The following is a 23,584-nucleotide window of genomic DNA, read 5'->3' as shown; positions in this document are numbered from 1 at the left end:
GGGCAGGGAGGGCGTGTACAGACTCAGACCCCTGGGTGGCATGCTCCATTCTGGAGGCACATGGACCCCACAGCCCCCACTCCCCATCTCACAAGTAGCCAGTCTGATCCCCTCCACCTCCTTGCTGGGCTCTGACTGCCCTGCCTGCCTGGCTGTGACCTCGGTGGTCTCTCGGCCCCGATGTCACCTCCTCCAAAGTCTCCCTGACCGTCTCCGACTGAATCAGGCGGGTCTCCTGTGTGCTCCACCTCCGTGCTCAGGTGGGCTCACTGTGGTACTCCAAGCCCAGGGTTCTCCTGTCCCACGTCCCCTTCTGTGAGGATGCACCCATGCCTGATGAGACCATTGCTGGACACCTGTGTGGACCGAGCCCCGGATCCGCCTGCAGAGAGACCTCAAACCGAGAAGCGGGGGCTGGGCAGGGAGGCAGGCCGTGAGCCTCCCTTGGGCACCAGCTCCTGTGTGTCTGAGGCGTGAGCCTTTCCCTGCTGCCTGGAGCTGCTCCTGGATTTTATTCCCTCCAAAGCCTGGCCTGGTGGGCATCGCTAAGGGCATTGAAACGAGCTCCGAGCGTTCTTTCTGGGGCATTGAAGGAAGAGAGCGTGAAGCAGAGCGGCCGCTGTGCTCCTGAGTGAGGGCCTGGCTTGGGGGTCTGAGGACTCTCTCACTAGTCAGGGGGCCCCCTCTCAGTGGGCAGGGATTCCCATTCGTGTCCCACGGGTGGTGCAGCCCTTGAGAGGCCTGTGAGTGCTGGAAGGGATAGGACGCGGCTCCCTGCCAGCAGCTGAGCCTCAGCAGGAGCCCCCACCCGCCCCATGGCCCCTGCTGGAATTTCCCCTCCCGGGCTCCAGTTCACTCTGCTCTCCGGCTGCCGGCGAGAGGGTGAGCTTCCTGCCTGCTAGGCTTGAGGCCTCAGACGTGCAGAGTGCCCGGTCTCACTCCTCAGAGACACTGCTTGCCCGCCTCCTGCCCTGCTGGGCTGCCCATGGCACAGTAGCCGCCAGCTGCACGTGGAGCCTATTTAGACCGAGCCAGGCTGCAGTCTCGCGTGGCCGGAGCAGCCTCAGCTGTACAGAGCCTTAGCCTTTGGCCCCTCAGAGCCAAGCCCTACCCTTGGCAGCCTTGGAATCCGTGCCAGGTTTGACCAAGGTAGCTCTCTTCCCTTGGGCTTCCATGGATGGGTCATCCAGGAAGTGTGTATTTGAGACCTCACCTGCCCCCATCGCCAGGGGGCCCTCATTCCTGTGTGCAGGGTCCTTTCCAGTACTGGGGAGCAGTCCTCAGTCCCCACAGCAGGAGATGGGTGCAGAGGCAGACCAGCGAACCGGAAGCTGATATTTGCACCTTGAATAACGTGGTGATGGGGGGATGATCCACTAAGTTCCACCTGGCCCCAAGCGGGCAGAACTGGAGTAGGTGGAACAGGCTTGCGGGTGAGAAGTGAGCAGAATTCAGAACAGCTGACGTGTGAGGGACTGAAAGCCTGAGAGAGGCTAGTAAGGGCCCGAGGGGAGAGTAGGTGCTGTGGAAAGGGTGGGGCTCCCAGACCCAGCCCTGCCCAGGACTGTGCGGCCCTGAGAGCTGGGGCTTGACCATTCCCCTATGGGGAAGACCCAGGATGGGTGGGAGGGTGCCAGCCAGGCATTGGACAGGGAAAGACTGCTCTCTGGGCCAATCAGAGGCCCTAGAAAAGGCTGGCGTTGCCAGGTGTGTGCACACCCTTGACCCCTGCCCCATAGCCCCTCCAGGGCCTAGGTTCCATCAGAGAACGCTGTCCTGAGCACTGTGGCCAATGCCTGGGCCTCTGAGCCTAAGATGGCTGGACCATAAGTAAGGACAAAGTCAGCCTGCCACTTGGGCTAGTGGGGGTCCCCCTGACAGGGTGGGCACTGCATCCATGTGGCAGCTCTGGGGGGCTCCCTGTCTGGGCCCACCGTGCACTGTCAGAGGCCACACTCCCTAAGTGAGCTGTGGTGGGCAAGAAATCAGTTCCGGAAACGCGTCCCCCAGCCAGTTGATCAAAGCCGCAGCTGGCGCTTCCCAGGCTGCGGGATCGAAGTCTGCAGAGCTGCTGCTCATCATGGTTCGCTAGGGCCGCCAGGAGGGAGGGGACCACCCGCCCGCCTTCCCCGTGGGCGCCCTGAGCAGCCCACACACTCACTTCCAACCTACTTCTTGCTTCCTCAGAACCTCCAGTGGGCCCGCGACGTGTTGCTAGGCAGCAGTATCCCGTGGCAACAGCTGCAGCACATGCCGGCACAGGGGCTCTTCTGCGAGAGGAACAAGACCAATTTCTTCAACGTGAGTACTTTGCCTTGTTGGTTTCCGGGGCTGCTTGCTGCTGCCGTCGCTGCGTCTCACGGAGAGAGCGCAGGCTCGACCCCCCGGGTGGGCGTTCCCAGGGCCTCAGAGGCCATCTCAGAGGGCAGGCAGGGTGGTGCAGTCACCAGCGCGCCAGAGAGACCCCAGCTCGGGGCTGGGACCGCCAGGCTACTTGTGGCGAGTGGCCGCCCACTCTGGGCACCGACTTGCTGTCCGTGGAGAGGGGTGCGTGCCAGCTGGGTGTCTCCCTTGGGGCCGCAAGAGGCTGTGGTGAGAGAGGCTCCAGCCCCCCTTGCCCTGAAGCAGGGCTACCTGCCCCTGTGTGGTCTGGGGCTCCACAGAGGTGGTGAGTGAGGCCAGCTCTACTGGAAAACTCGGCCACGGCTGGACTTTCAGTTCCCTCCCAGCCCTCTCATTCCGTGTCGGGTGGAGACCCCGTCCTCAGGCAGGACACGGCCCAGGGCCAGGCTTGCCTGCCTGCTGTCCCTAAGGCCCACCCGTGTCTGTCCGTCCTTTGCTCTGCCCTGCTGGAGACAACCCGCTGCCCTCACCCCTCTACCTCTGAGTCCTCACCTGTCCTCCACTCCTCCCAGCACAGCCGACCCCTGCTGGGGGCTCTGGCCACTCGCACGGCCCCTCTGAGCTTTTTCCCTCATTCCTTGTTATTTATATGGAGCAGGATTGGCGTAAACAGGAGCTGAGGGGCACAGATCTTGAGTTGCACGGGCAGACAGAGGCTGGTCCTCAGGGCATGTAATGAGACAGGAACCCCCAAGAGCTTACCCGGCGGTGGGAGTGTCTGGGTCCCAGTGGGGGCTCCAGACCCTGGGAGGCCCGTGTCTGCTCGCCCTCTCTAGGTAGGTGTCATATAGACTAGTAGTGGCTATCGCCGGAATCCAAGTACATGGTGCCAAGGGATTGCCATGAAAGGGAAGCACCCTCCCTCCTGCGTGTGCTTCTGCCGCATGGCGGCCACTGTTCCTTATCCTGTGTGCATCCATCCAGAGAGCATCGGCCAGGACGCACGGATGTGCACAGCCGGCAAAAGTGCACACGCTTCTGCCCCTCGGCTTGGTTTGGTTTGACTTAGCTATCCACCAGAAACCGGCTCATTCTTATCAGTAGCTGCACGAAAGTCCCAACACATGCCGTCCCGGTTCACCTACACGGCCTCTGTGGGTGGGCATGTGTGTTGGTGAGCAGTGCTTCCCACGTGTATATCCTGCGTGCCCTACCCACGTTGTGGTATCTATGCTTCTGGGGGAGTGGGAACCAGAAGCTCTCCCGGAGGAGGTGGTCACACACTGCCATTTATTTTGTAACAAATACGGAGACCACCGGGAATCCTTTTTAAGACTGTGGCTCTCTGAGCAGAGGGAGGCTGTGTCTCTTGTCTTGGGGGAAGTGAGGATGCAAGGGGGGCGGTGCGTGTCGGGCTGGTCACAAGCTCGCACAGGGGAAGTTTGGAAACACATCTCCTGTTGTGGTCAGAAGGCTTAAGCTCCTCCAGGGGCAGAGAGCTTAGCATCACAATGAGGCAAAGGTTTGCGTTTGGACATTTGTGCCCCTTCAGTTGTCCCAGCTGCTGTCATGACTGGTTTCAGCCAGCTTTTGGGGTCAGTCGAAGCCACCCTTTTTCTCCAAGTTGAAGTTGCCCGTTTTCTCTCTCTCTGCGCCTGAACGCCAACTCTTGATGACATGCCATTCTTTGGTCTCATTTCTCAGGGGGGAGGGGTTTCTCAGACTCCTGTTGTGTGAGTTACACTTGCGTATTTGTGGGAGTCCATTCACGGATGAACTCCTAGAAACAGAATTCCTGGGTCAGAGTTCGCGGAGCCTGTGACATTTTAGTAGGCCCCACCCTCTGGAGGCCCAGCTGGAACTCACAGCTGAGACTCATTTTTTTCAGACCTTATCAACACTCCGTATTGTTGCTGCGTGGGGTATTTGCTCTTCAGTGGCTGAAGATGCTATCTGTTGTGTTTCACTCACTGTGAGGTTTAAGTATATTATGATGTTAACAGTTTAATTTCTGAGTGGTTTCTTTTTTTTTTTTTTTAAGATGTATTTATTTGAAAGTCAGAATTACACAGAGAGAGGAGAGGCAGAGAGAGAGTCTTCCATCTGCTGGTTCACTCCTAACTGGCCAAAATGGCCAGAGCTGCACCGATCAGGAGCCAGGAGCTTCTTCAGAATCTCCCATGTGGGTGCAGAGATCTAAGGACTTGGGCCATCTTCTGCTCTCCCAGGCCATAGCAGAGAGCTGGATCAGAAGTGGAGCAGCAGGGTCTCAAACTGGTGCCCATATACGATGCCAGTGCTACAGACGGCAGCTTTACCTGCTTTGCCACAGTGCTGGCACCCCCAGATGGTTTCTCTTCGTGTCATTTTTCTGTTGGCTTATAAAGAACTCTTTTTTTAAGTTCTGACACTTGATTTTTAAAAATTATTTATTTTATTATTTATATATTCAGAAGGCAGAGAGAAAGAGAGGTCTTCCATCCACGGGTTAACTCCCCAAATGCCCACAACTGCCATGGGTGGGTCAGGCTGAGGCCAGGAGCTGGAACTCAATCTCAGTTTCCTGTGTGAGTGGCAGGCACTCTGATACGGTTTGACATCTTACCCACCCCAAAACTCTTCAGATAGTAATGACATGAGCCCTTTGTCGATGTTTTGCAAGGTTGTTTGATTTCCCTGGGCACTTGGATTTCCCACATGGGCTTCCATTACCTGCCTTGAAGAATAACCATAGGGATGGAGTTAGATAAGGGAGTGATGTCCCTCACACAGCATCTGGCACACAGTAGGTCCTCAGGAAAATATTTTTCGGTCTTCTCTCCCCTCTCCCCGCACTGTGGATGCTTTGCCCTTAAACACCACGCAGTGACACGGAAAGGGAGATCCATCCTCTCTGTCACCCCCATAGGTGCCTGCTCTCCCCAGCGCATCCAAGCCCCTTTCCCACTGGACTCAGTCCTGCAGCCCCTTCTGTGGTTTCTGGAACCCTCCAGAAAAGTCAGTACTGCAGAAAGACAGCCTGAGGCTGAGCCTGTGGGATGGAAGACCTGGCACCCACGCAGCCAGGAGTCCCTGCAAATGCCAGGACTGGGTGTCTGGGCTGGCTCTGCCTCTTCCAGGTCAGCTCCTGTCCCTCCGCACATCCCGATGACTTGCCTCCTCCCCCACCCCGCCAGCCCCCTCTGCTTTCTCCCTGAGCCCTGTGGGGATGCTGAGCGCGCTCAGCTTGTTTATCCAACCACATCTCTGTCCAGTGAGGAAACTTGAGTAAGAACCATTGATAAAGGAGCTTCTAGCGCAGCCCTCTGCCGGCTCTGAGGCACGGGACCAGCAGTTGGGCAAGCCGCCGGCTTGTCTGCTGCATGTGCGCGCTGGGGCTTCCTCACTCATCCAGGGCAGGCAAGGCAGCGGGGGTGGAGGAAGTGGTTTTTGTGTCCCAACTTCCTGCCCTGGGTCACCCACACCACCCAGCCCTGGTGTTGCCCTCCCAGCCTCGTCCTCGGGGCCTGGATGGGAGACTTCCCCCACAACCCCCATTATTCTATTTTAAAGATTTATTTATTTATTTAAGGCAGAGTAACAGAGAGGTAGAGGCAGAGAGAGAGAGAGAGAAAGAGGTCCTCCATCTGCTGGTTCACTCCCCAGATGGTTGCAATGGCCGGAGCTGGGCCAATCCAAAGCCAGGAGCCAGGAGCTTCTTCCTGGTCTCCCATGCGGGTGCAGGGGCCCAAGGACCTGGGCCATCTTCCACTGTTCTCCCAGGCCACAGCAGAGAGCTGGATTGGAAGTGAGCAGCCGAGGACTCGAATTAGTGCCCACATGGGATGCGGCACTACAGCTGGCGGCTTTACCTACTAAGCCACAGACCCGCCCCTCACGCCTGTTACTTTCTAAAGATGATTTTTGAAAATCGTATGAGCTGTGCTGTAGCACCTTGTCGCCACAAACAGTTCAGAGGCACAGGGGAGCCCACACCCCTCGACCGCCCACCCCCAGGAGCCACGCCCTTCTCAGAGGTGCTCCTGTGAGCAGCTGGGCTAGTCTCTTCAGGCAAGTGTACAAAAGCAGGTTTGTTGTGAACTTGTCAGACTTAGCGTGCACATGTGTGTATGCCTGTGTGTGGAGAAGTTTCCGTGTGATAAGTTCAGGCCCTCTCGTCCTTCACAGTTGTGCCATCTTGTCAGGCGGGCATGGATGTGGCCCAGCGATGGCCTCGCCAGCCTCCTGCGTGTGTCTTTGTGTAGTCAGCGCCTTCCTCCTGGAGCCCCCTGGGCTGGCCCAGCCTGACCCAGAGGAGGTGCCCACTGATGCCATTGATCCCTGCCACCCACCCACTCCTTTTTTAAATTTATTTATTTGAAAGGCAGAGAGGGTGAGATAGAGACAGACTTTCCATCTCCTGGTTCTCTCCCCCGTAGCCACGGTAGCCAGGTTTGGGCAAAACCAAGACCAGGAAGCTGGAACTCCATCCTGGTTTCTCATGTGGGTGGCCGGGGCCCGTGTCCTTGGGCTGTCCTCCGCTGCCTTCCCAGGTGCATCGACAAGGGACTGGATCTGAAGCAGAGTGGTTGGGACTTGAACTGGTGCTCCGTATGCGATGCAGGCATCACAAGCAGTGACTTCATTCTCTGCGCCCGTCCCTTTCCATTAACAGCTGGCCTCCTGCCGCAGTCTCCTGGTCTGTGTAGATGTCGTAGGTGACAGCGAGACCCTTGGCCCTGGCCACAGGACACTCGAGGATTATGGTAGTACACGTCTTCATGTGGAGCCTCTGTGGGTGCCACAGGGCATGTGGGAGGGGCGAGGAGCAGGGCCCTCACTGGTGGGGTAGGTGCTGTTTAGCCAGGAAGGGGGCAGGAGAGGGAGGCCAGAGGTGCCCTTGGGAGGAGCCGAGGCTGAGCTAAAGCCTGAGGCCGGGCCGCAGCCTGAGGCCTTGCTGACGGAGCCGGAGCCGACAAGGGCCTACAGAGCAGGACCTTGGATTCCATGTCGGCTTTCCTTGGAAACTCCTTGTGCCCTGGGCCCGCCCCACTATGACACAGCTGTGGCAGGGCCCTCCCCCACCCCACCCCCTGGGGTGGGGTTGGATATGCAGATGAGGAAAGAAGGGATGAACTTGGCCCCTGTTCCATACGATGACTGAACCAGCAGCCCCAGGGTTCCTGCGGCCAGCCCTCCTCCTGCCTCCCCCACCTCTGCTGTGGACAATCCCCTGCTGTGACGCTGTCCACTCTAGGGTAAACCAGAGCCCCAGCTAAAGGCCCCTGTGGCCCAGCCCTCTCCCACCAGGCAGAACAGGCTGGCCTTTGCCAAAACAAAGCCAGAGTTGTTAGACATCGTTGGCTGGAGCCTGGCCTGGCCCCTGCAGCCCAGCCTTTTTTTTTTTTTTTTTTTTTTTTTTTGACAGGCAGAGTGGACAGTGAGAGAGAGACAGAGAGAAAGGTCTTCCTTTGCCGTTGGTTCACCCTCCAATGGCCGCCCCGGCCGGCGCACCGTGCTGATCCGATGGCAGGAGCCAGGTACTTATCCTGGTCTCCCATGGGGTGCAGGACCCAAGCACCTGGACCATCCTCCACTGCATTCCCTGGCCACAGCAGAGAGCTGGCCTGGAAGAGGGGCAACCGGGACAGAATCCGGCGCCCTGACCGGGACTAGAACCCAGTGTGCCAGCACCGCAAGGCGGAGGATTAGCCTAGTGAGCTGCGGCGCCGGCCACAGCCCACCCTTTTGAAGTGTCAGGAGGGCCTGGTGGAAGACAGGTGGCTATGTGATCCTGAACTGGCCTCTCTGGCTGACGAGCTCAAGCACACCTGAGGCAGCGCCAGGCCTGTGGGGGCTGCAGGACGGGAGGAGCCCGAGGGCAGTTCCTCCCTCACCCCAGGCAGAGGGGCCAGGGAGGTCCAGGCCAGGTTGGAGGGCAGGTGGCTCCCCACCCCCACAGAGGCTGAGGGCGTCTCTGGTGCCCAGAAGCTTCAGGGCCTCCTGCACAGGTGTGTGCAGCTCTGGGCCGACAGGCAGGCCCTCATGGGCTGGAGGCAGGCTGCTTCGTCCGGGGTGAACTTTTTTCCCCGGTCTTAAAGTTGATTCAGACATGTTCCCATAGTAACCGAGCCAGGGATGGCTCTCCCTCCTTCCCCAAAATGTTTGCTTATTTTAGCAGGCAAGGTTTTTTCTTGTTTCAACCTAGTTTCCAGCTTCTCTGAAAGAAGCAAGGGGAGCTGAGGGCCAGGCTGGCATCGCCTCCTGCTTCTGAGGCTGTGCAGGGTGGAGAGAGCAGAGGGGACGTGCTGGCTGCCGTGTCAGGTGGAGAGAGCCACCTGCCTGGGGCCTTGGGGCTTAATCTCTGCATCCCAGAGGGGCTGGGTGGTGGGAGCCCCAACTCAGGCCTGGCCAGGGGCCTCTAGAGGCGCAAGGCCCTGCCCCAGCTCGAGCGGAGCAGCCGGCGCTGAGGACGTAGCTGTCCGACCCACCACACAGGCTCCTTTCTTGATGGCCTGGTGCCGCAGCAGGTGCCTGTGGACACACATTCCCTCCTCTTTGGTCACCGCTGCTTGAGGCTGCTCTACCTGACTGTCTCAGGGCCTGTCTGTCCCCTTCCCCTGGGTGGCATCTCACTCCCCAGAGTCAACAACTCATGCTGCATTCTCTGGTCTCCTGTGCAGGAGTCTCTCGGACAGAGGCCTAGATGTGCCATCCAGGACACAGGCTCTCCAAACCCGGTGTCGCCACACCTTGCAAGGCGGTTCTGCAGGGCTTGGCCAGGTCCCCTCCCACCAGCCATTGCCTCACCACCACCCCCAGCAGTGAGAATCACAGAGGACTTTTCATTTTGGCCCATCTGTAGGGTGTGACAAGGAATTCCAGGTGGTTTCAGTCTGGGTTTGCCGGTGCGTGGGGAGGCCGAGCCTTCCCACGCTGGTGGCCAGTCCCCTTTGGCTAGGCTCTGGAGTGCTCTAGCCTACCTGGAGGCCACCACACAGGCCCAGGTGGTTCTGTTTGTCTTGACTATGTTGCTTAATTTGAAGGGAGGTACGGTCGTCATGAGCTGTCTTTGTTTCTTTCAACTGTTTGTGCTGTGCCAGCCCCAGCCCTGGAGCCTGCGTCTTCACAGAAGGCCTTGATGTGGTGTGGTGGGGAGGAAGGGCCCCCACTGGTTGGGCCGCCAGCTGTGGCCCCACCAACTGCCAATGCTGAGGGGAGTAGAAAAGGCTTTCAAAGCCCCCAGCTCTCCATTCTCGGCAGGAGTCAGTCACACCTACTCTACAGCAACTGTCACCAGTTTGGGATGTGACCTGGGGGAGCTCCCTCCCCCTACTGGTGAGCAGGTGCCAAGTGTTCAGCAGGGGCAGGTGCAGCGGGCCCACCTTCCAGGCCAGGCCTCAGCCAGTGCCCTTCCCTCTCACACTGGGGGCTGGGCTCCCCTGAGTGCAGACCTCACCTAGAACAGTGTGGCCATTGCCTTCCCAACAACTCGCCCTGGCTCATGCCCAGCAGGCAGGGCATGCCTGGGGACCAAGAGAATCCCCTGGGATGCAAGCAGCAGCCCCCAAAGAAAGAGGGAACAAGGGTATTACGGCCAGATCCCCGGGTCTGCACCTAACATGTCTACCTCCTGTCACGGAGCCAGATCTGACCTCGCCCCCCTGCCAGCCCAAGCCTGACTTGCCTGCTCTCACAAGACTCTGTGCCTGGTGGGCCTGTGGATGGCCCCTGCCCCAGACACCAGCCCCAAGTTCAGGGCCTGTTGCAGGCTGATGTCAGTGAACACCGAGGCATGACCCCGGGAGGTTGGGCTGCACCCAGTCCCCGACGCTCCACACCACCCTTGGCATTGGCAAATATGGGCCGCCTCCCACGGCCGTCAGCACAGGGTATTCCCACCCACCCTCTCTCACAGGGCCCGGGAACATCAGGATAGGAAAAGCTCCACACCTTTCCCAAGTCCGTCTCGCATCTCCCTCTCCCCACTGGGGACTGCTGTGTCTGGTCTTGTCCCTGTGCCCACACTTCCAAGAGCGTGCCAGCTGCACTGTCACCAAAGGCTCACATCCACACGCCACTCTACAAGGCTGGGTTCTAGTCCCCAGTTCACAAAGGGGCTGATGGCTAAGGGGGTTTGGCCAGTCCATGCTGGGGAAGGAGTGTGGATGGCACTCCAGCTGTCCCAAGCAGGAGTGACACATCGGCGAGAGGGGCACATGGGCATCTAGCCCTGCCCTAGGAAGTGTAGCTGGGATTCCCACTGATGGGGGCCAGGAGCTGACTGTGGTGTCAAAAGGCAGCCCATAGAGGCCAGGGTGACACTGTTGGCTGGCTCAGGGTATGGTCCTGAGTGTCTGTCCTTGTGGGTGGTGACCTCACTCTTTGGTAGCCCCCCACTCCCCGAGGGGCTGGGGCTGGTGAGGCTGACCGTAGTGGCAGAGGAGGCCACCACTTCACCTGCAGCGCCATAGCACCCATGTGGCCTAGCCTGGAGGCAGGGGCAGGACTGGCCCCGCTTCTGAGCACTCCCTGGGGACTTTATTTGGGTGCCTTCCTTGGTCTCCCGTAGCATGTCTGGGGGGCGTGGGCACTATCCTAAGCCCCATTTTACAGATGAGGAAACCGTTAGCCATAGGCTGTACAGTTGTCACTCAAAAGCCCCTTTCCACCCTCCGCCCCCTGGGCTGATCAGAGGCCTGGCTCCCCTCCTTGGACAGCAGAGCTCATGGCCCTGTCGACAGGCCCCTGCCCAGGTGGACCCAGATGCCTGCAAAGGGATGTTTGCCGAGTGAGCTCCTGCAGCAGCAGTGGCCAGTACAGAAGCTGAGGGCGTGGCCCGGCTAGCAAGTGGCCAGGCTGGATCCAGGGCTGCCCAATTCCAAGGCCTGCACCCTGAGCCACGATGTTATTGGGAATTGCGAGGCCAAGTCGCTGCTCTCCCTGTCCCGCTTGTAGCATCTGGCCTGGGCATGCAGTTGGGAAGGGACAGGGCGCATCCTCAGCCCTGCCCTGTCCCTCTTCCCTTCTGGAGCTGGAGTCTCTGCCCCTCCCTTGCTTCAACCAGGACGTGTGGGCTGCCCTGGCCTTGATCTGCAGAAACTGCAGTGCGTCCCCTCCAACTTTGGCACCTCCCCTTGCAATCTCGTGCCTTCCCTGCCTGCAGGCCTCTGGCCTCCTTCAGCGCCTTCCTCGGGCCTGTTCCCACCTGCTGGCCTCCCTCACTGGTGTCTCTGTGCTCAGTGTCACCATACAGCCCAGCCTTCCCCAAAACCCCCTCCCCAGCCCTGCCCAGGGCCAGCCTCTTCCTGCCCATGTCAGGCCTACCTGAGCCCCGAGTGGACTCACTTCGGCATGTATGAGTCTGACTTTTGCGGTCTCCAGGCCTGAACAGGCCCCTTCACCCACTCCCAGGCTTGGGCCCCATCACCCGAAAGTGAGGACAGGGCCAGGTGATCTAGCAGAGGGAGCAGCGTGAGCCACCGTGGAGGCCACGGTGCAGCCATGAGCAGGCGCTGCGTGCACAGCATGGGGAGGCCATGAGTGCACTCGGGGCCCTGCCGTCCTGGGCCAGCTGCAGAACGTGGACCCCCTCACGAGGGCAGAGGGGCCGGGGTGGAGGAGCGTCCTCCCCACGTCACACCAGCGACCAGCCACCCTGAATGCACCAGGGGCCCAGACTGGGCGCTGAGAGCACTGCTGACCTGCCACTCCTCAGCGACTCCCTGCACAGCAGCGCCCCGAATCCTCACCAGCGAAGAGGAGGAGCGAGAGCTGGGACTCGGGTGCTCTGAAGCCAGCAGCGGGGCTCCTGGGGCAACACATGGACTAGCAGGGGAGCGTGTTCAGGGAGGGCCCTGGCTCTGGGCGCAGCTGTGCTTCCCACCCGAGGCCGCACCCGGCAGGGGCTGCTTATTGTCCCACGCAGGCATGGCCTCAGCACCTACAGCCCGGGATTCCCGAAAGAAATAGTCTGGAATTGGCTGTGGCTTTCCCTCTTCCTCCATAATCCCAAGTCTCCCCGGCCAGGTGTCTGCTGCTCGCCCCGCCCTCAGCGGCTGTGACTGACAGGTCACCTGGCTTCCCAGCCGCCTCCTCGTTGTCACTTAGGTCACAGAGGAAGCCCAGTCAAGTCACTCACAGTGGGAGTCGAGGACAGAAGAGAAGGGGGAACGCTCAAATTGAGGAAACATGAGCTACGTGGCTATAGTAGGAATTGCTGCAATAGCGCTATTTTTAGCATCGCTGAGATGATCTGTGGGCCAATTGCACAAGCAGAGTAAACAAAAGAAACACTTCAAGTTCTCCAGGGAAAAGTCCCTTTCTAAAAAGTCTTAAAAGGTTAGCGCTCTTGCGTGGATTCTGAGCGGCTCCCGGACTCTCCCTCCTTCCCATGTCCCGGGCGCTGAAGGCTCCCAGCTCGCTCAGCCCCGAGGCTGAAACCTCCCTGTCAGGTCCCTGTCTCTGGGGAGAGGCTGCAGGGGAAGCCACAGGCCTCCGCCTCGGTAGGACCACAGCACAGAAGTCCCCACCAGGCCAGGCCTACCACAGTCACTGCTGGCTTTTTTTTTTTTTTTCCAAAACGCAATCAAATATAAGCAGCCTTTAGACTGCCATTCTCTGGTGCAAAATCTCTTCTGGCCGTAAGAGAGGCTTTCATCTTCAGATGTGGAGTCAAAACTGGCGACCCAGGACACTGGGGCAGAGGGGGTCGATCTACTCAAGCCCTCAGCACCTGCGACCCCGCTGAGCCCTCGCCATGGCCCTGCAAGGGCACACAGGTGCCATGCCTTCCTAAGGCTGCACGGCCAGCGAGGGGCAGAGCCAGGCCAGGAGACCCGCGTCCTGCGTGCCGGCCTCCATGCCGGAGTTTCTGCCCAGCCTCTCAGGGGTGCGCTGTTTATCCCCAGAGGGACAGCAGTATTTGTATACACATGCAGTCTGGCCCCAGCCCCAGGAGGGCCCCCTCCACTCCCAGCTGCCCCTGGGGCTCAGCTGAGCGCTCCCTGTTTAACATTCCTGAAGAGAAGAGCATTTTTCAGGGTAGACTTCTTTTTACCACCACAAGGCCTCGTTCAGGAATTTGCCGTCCCTATGGCATCTTTCTGAGGTCCCAGGTAGGACAGTCTCAGCTGGTGGACGGCCCTCCCAGGACACTGCTCCAGGGGCAGCACACAGCCAAGGGCGGCAGCAGACAGAGGCATGGGGCCCCAGGTAAGGCTTTAGAAAGCCAGGCTTAGGCTGGGCAGGCAGCCTGTTCAGACTTAGGACAGCCTGGGCAAAGGCGGGAAGGCCAAGACAGGGCTGGTGAGCACCCCATCTCAAGGCCGGGAGGCTTGGCGAGGGCTGCCTCCGCTGCACTCACTCGGCCCACCATGCACTGGCCCGGGGACCCAGGTGAGGGGCCAGGCATTGCCTCCCATGGCCCAGAGATGGGCACTGGGACATTTGCTGCAGTGCGTAACTCCCAGGGTTAGCTCAATGATAAGTTCTTGTGACTGGCCAAAGATGTCTGGGGACCCTGGCTGACCTTTGAGCCCAGGGCGAAGAGGCACAGCGTGGGGTGAGGGCCCTACACTTTCTGCAGAGACCTTGAGGCCAGGAGTCTCTGTAGGTGCGGCCCAGGCTCGTGGATCACAGTAAGAGCCTGGAAGACCAGAGCATCTGGCCGCAACCAGCACAAAAGATGCTCAGATCTTCCCTGGGGTGCCTGCTGCGGGTGCGGGCGCTGCCCTGCCTCAGAGCTCCGTCCTGCTGTGGACTCCCTCCTCCCAGCCCCTTTTGCCCTCTGTTTCTTCATCTCCAAAGGTGGGTCAGCTGGATGAGGTCAGCGGTTTTCCAGCCCTTTTTCCAAAAGAAACCTTTCTCACAGGCCCAATGGAAAACAGATGAAAGGGCAGCCGCTCCAGCAGGACAGGAAGGGCCAGGCCCCGCCCCGGGGCTGCACCCCTGCCGGCCCAGGCTCCCGGGCAGAGGAGTGGGAGCCCAAGAGAGGCCAGGGGCTTCCTCTCCGCCCCGGCTGGCACCCACTCTGCTGTCTCAAAAGAGCCTTCTCCAGCTCAGTGGCCAGGCCTCCTGTCTGGGGTGGCCTTAGTCTAGGGATCTCACTCGCCCTCCTTTCTCCTCTCACCCGCCCCGCCTCCTTTTTTTTTTCCCCCTACTTTTCCTATTTGGAAAGTTTGATTGAGTCGCTTCTGAAAGAGCAACATTGGGTTTGGAATCCAAACCAGAGCGCCACGAAAGCCCCTGCCTGGTTACCATGGTGACAGGCTGTGGCCCACAAATGCCCCTGGGGAGCCAGGAGCTGCCCGGGAGGTCAGGCAGAGGACTCCTCCACACCCTGGGGCCTCTGTGGCATGTGTCCCGTCCCTGCCAGGAGCCTCGGGATGAGCGCCCTAGCCGGCTCCCAGGCTGTCGGCGCTGGCAAGGCCCAGGTTCTTCACCTGCGAAGTGGGGTGCTGGCTGTGGTGAGGGTCACCCAAGAACGCATTGCACAACGAAGGCCACTGTGTCCAAGGGGTGTGCGGTGGACACAGGCACACAGCTGGCAGGGCTCACCAGGGCGGGCGAGGAGACGGGTAGATGGGTCGGATCGTGATCAGTTGGAAAGGAGCTGCAGAAACGTGGTTGATTAAAAAACAGGGTTTGAAATTCTGGCCTCTGAATACGCAGAAGCAGCCTGAGGCTAGGTCAGAGCATGCGGCACCTGTTGCCAGCAAGCCACGGACTCTAGACGGCGGATCGTTGGCCAAACAAGCCTGAGTGACAAGGGAGATGACCCCAGCACCTTCCGTGAGGGGAGCCCAGGGCCAGTGGGAGCGTCATCTGGAAGGAAGTGGCCACTGTCGTCTCGTCTCTGGGCTTTACTCCCAGGGAGGGACCTGCCTGGCTGTACTCAGAGGAGGGGTGAGGGAGCCTTGGACTTGGGGCCATGCCTCGGCTCAGATCCAGGATCCACACATCCCTCCCGGCCAGTGCCTCGGGCATGAGCACCCAATTAGGTGGTGCTGTGGAGGCCTCCCAGGATGGCTGGTAAGGAGCCCTTCTCCTGGGAGAGGGAGGCTTCCAGCCCGTTCAGAGCCAGCCGCCCTCAGCTTCCCTGCTATGAGGCTGGGGTGTGAGCACCCACTGCCAGCTCTGAGCCTGGGCACCCTGAGTGTACTGTGTGAGACTCAGGTGCTGTGGGTACAGGAGCCCCCAGGGTGTCTGCCAGTCCACAGTGAATGCGGTCAGGAACACTCCCAGAGGCCCGCACTGACCTTGAAGTTGGCCAGGCCAGACGGTCAGACACTAGGGAGAAGGCAATCCAGGAGGAAAAGCCAGGGGAGGCAGTGGGGGTGTGAGGGTCCCTCACAGGGCTGCAGGGGACGGCAGAAGAGCGGCCACCATCCCCACCAGGAGGCCGCTCTGTCCTCAGCAGACACCCCAGGGTGTCCAGGCAGGGAGCACCGTGATTGAGGGTGGGGAGACTTCAGGCCTTAGAGGGCAGGCAGGCCCAAGAGGCTAGAGGAGCTGGAGAGAGTGTCAGCAGGGCTGAGAAGACCCCGTGCCTGAGGCTGAGGAGTGGCGGTGGGAGACGATGGTTCAGCTCAGCTCCCGGAAGAGCCTTGGGTTCTGCCACTGGCACAGGAACACCCTGCGGGTGTGGGAGCCGCTCTGTGTAAGTGGCCCCACTCCTGCGAGGACCCCTGGGTCGGAGGGCCCCGTGCTGGAGGGCCCTGTGCTGTGCCTGGGTTGAGTCTTTGTGGTCACGTCTGCGCTGTGTCCCTCTGGGCTGGGGCAAGCTCTGCAGACTTGAGACTGAGCCCTGCTCTGTGGGGACAGACCTGTTCCCCTCCCACTGCTGTCACTGTGCATAAGGAAGTGGTGGGACTCCAGCCAGCTTGAGACCTTGAACACCTGTGGAGGCATCAGCTCCGCCTCGGCCCTCACCTGTGTCTCGTGGTCAAGCCCGCTGTCCCACCAGACTGCCACTCAGCTCAGCCCCCTCCCCACATGGCGCTCCTGTGCAGGGAGGACACTGGGCCCAGGCCACGGCCGCTGCCACCCCTTCACAGCCTGAACCCAGTCTGGTCACAAGGCATGTGCCCCTCCTCTGTGGCTTCCCCGTTGCCCCCAAGCACACACACCTGGCTGGGCCGGAGGACCACTCTCTAGGGACCGGGGGTCGGAGGGACTGTCCTAGTTTCCTCGGTGTGCATGTCAGACACGGCTTTTCTGTTCGGGCTTCCTCCTGAGATGAAACAGAGGCAGCTCAGCAGCCCTCCAAAGAGTGGGCTATTCTCGAAGTGGGCTGCGGCTCGTCTGCAACCCTGAGGTGGGGGCGGGGCCTGAAGCAGCCCAGCGTAAGCACCTTTTGCTCTCAGAAGCCCTCGTGGGACCCCGAGCTGCTCGGATCTCGGCCCAAGGAGCCTCGGAGGCTGCTGGCCTCGCTCCTCACCCTGCCTGTTCCCCCAGAAGCTATGCAACCCCGCTCTCCACGGAGGTCACCTCCAGGTGTGATGCACACGCCCCTGCACACACTGAGCACCCTTACCATCCACGTGATCTTACCCATCCCAGGCCCCTGCTGTCCTTGCCTTCCTCCTGCCAGCCTGCCTCTCCCTCACTTGGTCCTCACCCAGTCCCTCTTCCCTGGGAAGCTGCCCCGTCCCCTCCCTCCCCTCCCCCATCCTTGTTTCTCTCCCTCTGTGGTCTGCTCTGCTCCCAAGCTGCCAGGTGAGCTGTGCTGGCACGGGCATGGCCCTATCATCGCCTGCCCGCTGGAGCTCTCCCTCCTGGTGACAGGGGACCACGGTGTCGATGCAGCCCAGACCAAGGGACAGGCATCCCTGAATGGAGTTCTGCCATGGCCGGCCATCTCTCTTCCCCACCTGCGTCCTCAGGGGTGAAACAGATAGGGTAGTTGTTCTCAGTGATGCCGAAAGAGGGAGAGGCCTTCCAGCTGCAACATGTAGGCTGAGCAGCTTCTGAGTCCCATAAGCTCTGCCTTGTGAGAATCAAGTGAATTCAGAGGCATTTGGACTGCGCAGCTTTTTGGAGGAGCTGGGGGTCCGTGTGTCTGCAGACGAGGGGCAGGTTTCTCCATCTCAGCCTGGGGAGGAGGAGGGAGAGGAGATTGGCATAGAACCTGCAGCCTTCAGCCACCATAACTCCAAACAGAAACCCAGCCTGGTCACACAGAGCCAGTGTGCCACAGCAGGAGGCAGGTGCACCCTGGGGAGACCTAGTGCCGGTAAACCAGCTGGCAGCCTCAGAGCACCGTGCCTCTTGGTGGCACTCACAGGCGTCCGTGCCACAGCATTGGGCCAGGCGGGAACCAGGGTTGACCTGCACATCTGCACTGGCTCAGCTCTTGAGAAAGGATGGCTGCAGAGTGGCATCGAGGCCCCAGGTCCCCTGGGGAGCTCAGCTGGCAGCCCCTTGGGACTGGGCCTTGGCTGTGCAGGGCTAGGAACCTGTTACAGCAAGCCAAAGGCCAGTCACATGTTTCCAAGGAGAGCTATGGCAACTTAAAGGGGCCGCTCCTGGCCTGTAGTAGGGGAGCTTGGTGGAAGTGGCCTGGGCTCCTGGGCCCCTACAGCTAGCTGATAAAGAGCTGCTGGAGCCCTAGACCTTCAACGGTGGTCTAGAGGTGGGTAAGCAGCTGTCTCTATGGGGCTCTAGTCAGAGGCCCTGGATGTCCAGGTGCTTTATGGGTAACTAGAACTCACAGGACTCTGCTGCATAGGTTGCTGCCAGGTGCCAGGAATCACAGAGAACTCTCTGGGACCTGAGACAAGCAGGCCCCCCAGTCTGTGACTGTCACGGTGCTGTCACAAGGAGCCCCCCTGGGGGCCACAAGGAAGTGGCTCTGCCGTGGGCTGTGGCGTTCCCACTGTCAGCTAGAAGGTGATGATGCCCCCCACACGGCTCTGGAGGGCTCGGGGTGCAGGGCACCAGTAACGCCAGGGAGGCCAGAGCCCAGCTGGGAGCAGTCTCCCTTCAGAGAAGTCATCCCAGAGGCGTCACTCAGTGCCAGCTTGGACAGAGCCCCTGAATCCCCTCACCCACCACCGGTCTCCCTCCTGCTGTGACAGCAGCCGGGGCCTCAGTGCGCTCGCCTGTCCTGGCCTGCAGACCCCTTCCATCTCGGCGTGTGGGAGAGTGCACCCATCAGCCCGCTCCTGGGCTCTGTGGAACAGGCATGTGGGCTGTGGAGAGCTGGGTGCTGCCTGCCAGGGATGGGTCTGGAAGCCTGTAGGAGGTGGGAGACTGGTATCGAGAGAAACACACAGCCTAGCACAGGCACCTAACAACCTTCGTCCTGGCCTGGGTGTCACGAGCGCGTTCTCAGCTCCTTTCGGTCCAACCTGCTCTTACAGGAAGTAGATACGGTATGAAGTAAGGTCATGAGCTGTGCGAGGCGCAAGTTTCACTTTGGCACCTAGTCTTTGTGTCTGCTCCAGCAGCGCTGGGGACAACTGGGAGGAGTGGCCCAGCCAGCTCTGGAGCCAGCCAGGCCGGGAGGATGGGTCCTGGCCTGATTGCCACATGGGTGTACTAGTGTCCATTCCCTCTGAACCCAGCGCCACCTGTACGTGTTGACTGCACGGTGAGGGGCTGCTGGGGCTTTATTGATGGGTGGATTTAGATGTCCTTGCTTGAGACCGTCCAGCCATGAGGAGTCCTTGTCCTCACACAGCATGGGGGTGACCCATGGTCACCTGCGTCCCCTCTGCTTGTGAGCTACACCTCTTGGAGACCAGGCCTGCTTCTTCCGAGTCCCCAGCAGCAAGCCCAGTGCCAGCAGGGACTGGTAGCCCTCCAGGAGCTACAGAAGACACCACCCAGGGAGCCTCCTGCGGGCGGGCGGGTGGGCAGGCAGAGAGAGCTCAGTACCTGGGTGAAAGGACAGGTTGCACCCAGGCTGATTTGGTAAGCCTGGGAATGCGGGTGGGCAGGAGGCAGCCTGGCGCTAGGACAGGTGAGTGCCATGTCATGAGGACACATCCTCAGGGCGAGCCTGGTGGGTCTGAGGCCTCTGAGTATGGAGAAGCCAGGGAGCTCCCCATGATGAGGTGGTGAGGGGACGGCAGCACCTGCGTCTAGCCCAGCCAGGCTGGCCTTGCTGGGCTGTCCCCGCCCTTCCTGGTTCTCCCCCAAGCTGGGAAATCTGGGAGGCTGATACACGCAGAGCTGTGGGTGCTGGGGGTGGTTGTATGCCATGGGGTAAAGGTCTGCCGCTTCTGGGCCATTCCCTATCTGTAGAATGGGCACAGTTCCTCTTCCAGGCAGGGGGCCTGCACTTCTGTGCTGGGGCAAGGAGTACCAAGGCTCTTTGTGAAACGCGGGGAGGGGGTGTCCTGAGACCTACCTGGCTGCAGCTCCGTCCTGCCACACCCAGCCCTGGCCCTGCTAGGGAAAGGCTTTCCAGTCCCTACCCCCCCACACACACACTGCCTGAGTGGATCTGCAAGGGACAGCGCAGGTGTGGCCATGTGTGCCCCACACTTTTGCGTGGCACATCCCGCCACTGCCACCGCCCCCCAACCACCGGGAGCGAAAACAGCCCCCGCACAGAGTTGGCCGCTGCCATCCCCGCCACCCCTAACCCAGGCCCACAGCTTCCCGCGCTGAGCGCCGCGCCGGCAGCGGGGCCGGGGAACCCGAGAGGATTGGCCAGCCAAAGTCAGTCGCGCTGCTGGGCCCGCTTCCAGGCGAGCGCCGGCGCCCCGTCCGGCGCTGCCCGCCCCGCCCCGGCCCGCTGCGAGCGAGCGAGCGAGCGAGCGAGGCTCCGCGGCCATGGCCCGGCGCCCGCCCTAGCTCCACTGCACAGATGCCACGCCGGAGCCGGAGCCGGCGGGTAGGAACTTGCCCGGGGGAGGGGGCGGGGGCCGGGGACCGCTGTGCCTCCTTCGCCTGCGGGGCTCCTCGCTTCCCTGCGCTTTCGCTCGGTCCCTCCCGGGTGGGCCGTAGCCCCCAGCCCGCAGGGCGCAGCAGGAAGCCCGCGGGGCCGTCTTTTCCCTGGAGCCCCGGCGGAGGAAGTCCGTGAACGGCAACCCCACGCCCGGGCTGGTCCGGTGCCCCGCTCGGCGTCAGGTGGGCAGCCGGGCGGCGGCTTTGGCGCGCGGGGGCGGCCAGCGCCGGGGGGAGCCCGCACACGTGCCCGCGGCGGCGGCGAGCCCGGCCCCGCCAAGCCCGGGCCCAGGAGCCAGCGTGCGGAGGTGTGCGCTGCGCGAAAGCGAAAGCCGCCCGCCTGAGCAACTTCGCAACGGAAGGCACCGACGAGGAGCCGCGCGCGGTGCCGCTCCCGGGGATGGTGAGCGGGCGGGCCGGCCGGGTGGGCAGCGCCACCCCGGCGCGGTGCTTCCCGGGCTATAAATAGCCGCCGTGCGGGGGCGGGAAGATGGTGCCAGCGCTCTGCAAACGCTGGCCCGCTCGCTCGGGGCTGCGCGCTGGGCCAGGACCTCGCCCCGCGGCAGGGTGGGAGGAGGCCTGGGGGTGGAGGGTGAGGGTCTCAGGGCCGCCGCGGAGCTGGGGGGTGGGCGGGCCTGGCTCACGCACCTCGTTGTTTTGTTTTTCCTTCTCCGCCCCGGCGTGGGGCGTGCGTGGGGGGGGGGGGGGAACAGCACGGCCGCGCTGGGGACTTGGTGCGTGATGTCTCATTTGGAAGCAGGCGGGCGCCAGCTGCAGGCAAATTGCAGGCTTCCCCAGCCGCCGGCTGCGTGGAGGACTCGTTACCTGTGGATCGCCTAGGGAATCCCGCGCCCTCGGTAACCAAACCGGGACCACTGGGACCCGAGCTGCACCGAAGGGGAGGAGGGGGCGGGGTCGCAGCCGGCGAGGGCGCCCCTGGCGGCCTCCGAACCTCCCTGCGGCCAGAGGGTTGGTGGTGGAAACTGCAGGAACTTCCTGCCCCCGGGGGAGTTCAACCTGGGCAGCCCGCACCTTCCCCGCCAGCCTTAGGCTTGGCCACAAGAGCCACAGCTCTTTAGGGCGATGGGAGCTGCGCACTCAAGCCCAGGACTCCCGCGCAGGGGGGGAGGGGGAGTGGACGGCCCAGCGCCTGCCTGGTGGGCCGAGGTCTGCCCTGGCACAAGCCTGCTCTCCCGGCGGTGAGCTGTGCGTGAGATCTCTGTGTTGTGGAGTGGGCAGCCCAGGAGCTCAGCCCGGCTCCCTTCCAAGGCACCTTGCTGTTGGGATGGGCTGGCCGGGACAGGGGAATCCCCGGGACTGTGGAGGAGGATTCCGGTATTTTGCGCACAGCTGCTCCTGACCCCAGTGCCCACGGTCCAGACCCCAGACTGCGTCCTGGTCCTGGCTGTAACATCAAGGTCTCCCTGGGCCCAGCAGCAGAAAAGTTTTGGTGCTTCTCTGGGACACACGGGCCCCTTTACCCTCCAGGCCCAGAGCCCTCCCTGCTCTGGAAGCAACCCGCTGCTTCTGGGCACGGATGCCAGCCGCTCCCGCCCTCGCCTGTTCTGAGATTGAGTCACCGTCGCGCCGGTGCCAAGGGGGGGCTATAGGAATCCCTCTGCTGGGGAACAGACTCTCCCTGGGAGTACTCACAGCTGCTTTTGTGGACAGGGCTGAGACGCCTGCTCACCTGTCTCATGTGGGCGTAGGGGGCTGGCCCGGGACGGGAAGGCCCCAGCAGACCAGGTGCTCGCCTCCCAGGCTGCCGATGTCCCCTGGCTGTCCCCTGGGGTGAGCTGCCCCACCGTCCTGATAATCCTGCAGACTCCTGCTCAGCCACCTCCCCATGGCATGGCAGGCTCCATGGTCATCTTCAGTGAGATTTTTGACAACAGGGGACATTGGTGTGCACTGTCTACTGGTCTTCTACGTGGAGCAGAGTTTTAGTTATTTTCTTTCTTTTTTTTAAGATTCACTTATTTATTTTTATGAAAGGCAGAGTTAGAGAGGAGAGACAGAGAGAAAGATCTTCCATCCACTGGTTCACTTCCCCAAATGATCACTTCCCCAGCCATCAGGGCTGGGTCGGGCTGAAGCCAGGAGCCAGCAGTTTCATCCGGGTCTCCCACGTGGGTACAGGGGCCCAGAAACTTTGGCCATCTTCTGCTGCTTTCCCAGGCACATTAGCGGGGAGCTGGATCCGAAGTAGAGCGACCGGGACTCAAACCAGTGCCCATATGGGATGCTGGCCCTGCACGCAGCGGCTTTACCTGCTGCACCACAGCACCAGTGGGGCAGACTCTCAGGGAGTCTGCACTGCACCCCGTGGGTTCCGCATTTCTTCATCTGCTAGGCAGGGCCTCCTTCTTCCCCCCCCTACTCTCCCCGAAGAACCCTTAGAGTTCTCATGCTCGTAGCCAGCCTCTTTTCTGTCCCCTCCCTAGCCCCTGGGGGGATCTGTGCATCTGTGGCAAAAGCTCCCTAGAGCCTGCTCAGCGTTAGGCTGGGTGTGGCCCTCCTGGGACCCCCTAGAGCCGCTCTAGGGCTGCACTGACATGGGGGGGGGGGCTTGGAGGCCACGGTTTATGGTTTGGACCTGGAATGCTTCTTGCTCCTTTTCTGGGCAGTCTGCAGGCAGGCCCAGTGGGCTTCTGACCCTGCTCTTCTGGCCTCACTCCCATGCGCGCAGACTTCCCTCTCAGGTCAGGAAGCCCGGCTCTGCTGAACAGACCCAAGGTCCATGTGTGAGCAGGAGAGATGCAGTTCTCCTGCCCCCCCTCCCCAGCCTGCCCACCCCAGGGAGTTGTGGCAGGGCAGCCATTTCCGTTCAGGACTCCAAGCCAGGGGCAACCCTGTGGAGAGTGGCTGGCCTGGCCAATGTCCAAGAAAGCCCCAAGCAGACAGGCCGCCTTGGATTGAGGTAGCCTGGGCCAGCTGGGAGGGAGAACCCTCTGTGTGTTGCCGACGGGCACCCACACAGCTGCTCCCTCGTCAGGCTGCTCATCCTGCTGCCTTGCCCTTCCCCGCGCCTCTGTGAGGCACCCAGACAGCCCCTTCAGGGGATGGCAGAGTGGGCTGCGGGGACACAGCGATGGTGCTCTGAGGTACCTGCAGTGTGGGGGCCACCGCTCAGCCGGCAGGAATGGGAGGATTGGGGGTGTCCTTGTTCAGAGCTTCTAGTCCCTGCCTGCCCCATGATGGGTATTCCAGTTCCCTCCCTCCCTCAGCCTCCCTTCTCTCTCTCTCTCTCTCTCTCTTCCTTTCCTTTCCTTTCCTTTCCTTTCCTTTCCTTTCCTTTCCTTTCCTTTCCTTTCCTTTCCTTTCCTTTCCTTTCCTTTCCTTATTTATTTATTTGAGAGGCAGA

At 61.2% G+C, this 23,584-nt stretch overlaps 1 protein-coding gene across 11 annotated transcripts in view; it reads left to right on the top strand.

Annotated features, from left to right (window-relative positions):
• The window catches only part of CABIN1 (calcineurin binding protein 1), a 135,896-nt gene that overhangs the window by 96,991 nt on the left and 15,321 nt on the right, over positions 1-23,584 (top strand). For 9 of the 11 annotated variants that reach the window (XM_089322960.1, XM_051837088.3, XM_089322961.1 and 6 more), the window contains one exon: positions 2,188-2,301. In XM_089322960.1, the coding sequence (XP_089179086.1) occupies positions 2,188-2,301 (114 nt within the window). Of the gene's footprint in view, positions 1-2,187; positions 2,302-6,997; positions 7,190-9,005; positions 9,044-23,584 lie in introns of those variants that run through there. The other 2 variants (XM_089322964.1, XM_089322963.1) reach the window with 2 other exon arrangements.

This window comes from Oryctolagus cuniculus, chromosome 21 (assembly GCF_051225735.1).
Source record: "Oryctolagus cuniculus isolate XC-2025 breed Fujian yellow rabbit chromosome 21, ASM5122573v1, whole genome shotgun sequence".
Lineage (NCBI taxonomy): Eukaryota > Metazoa > Chordata > Mammalia > Lagomorpha > Leporidae > Oryctolagus > Oryctolagus cuniculus.
The sequence above is the reverse complement of the archived record's forward strand: the minus strand, read 5'-3'. Positions and strand labels throughout refer to the sequence as shown.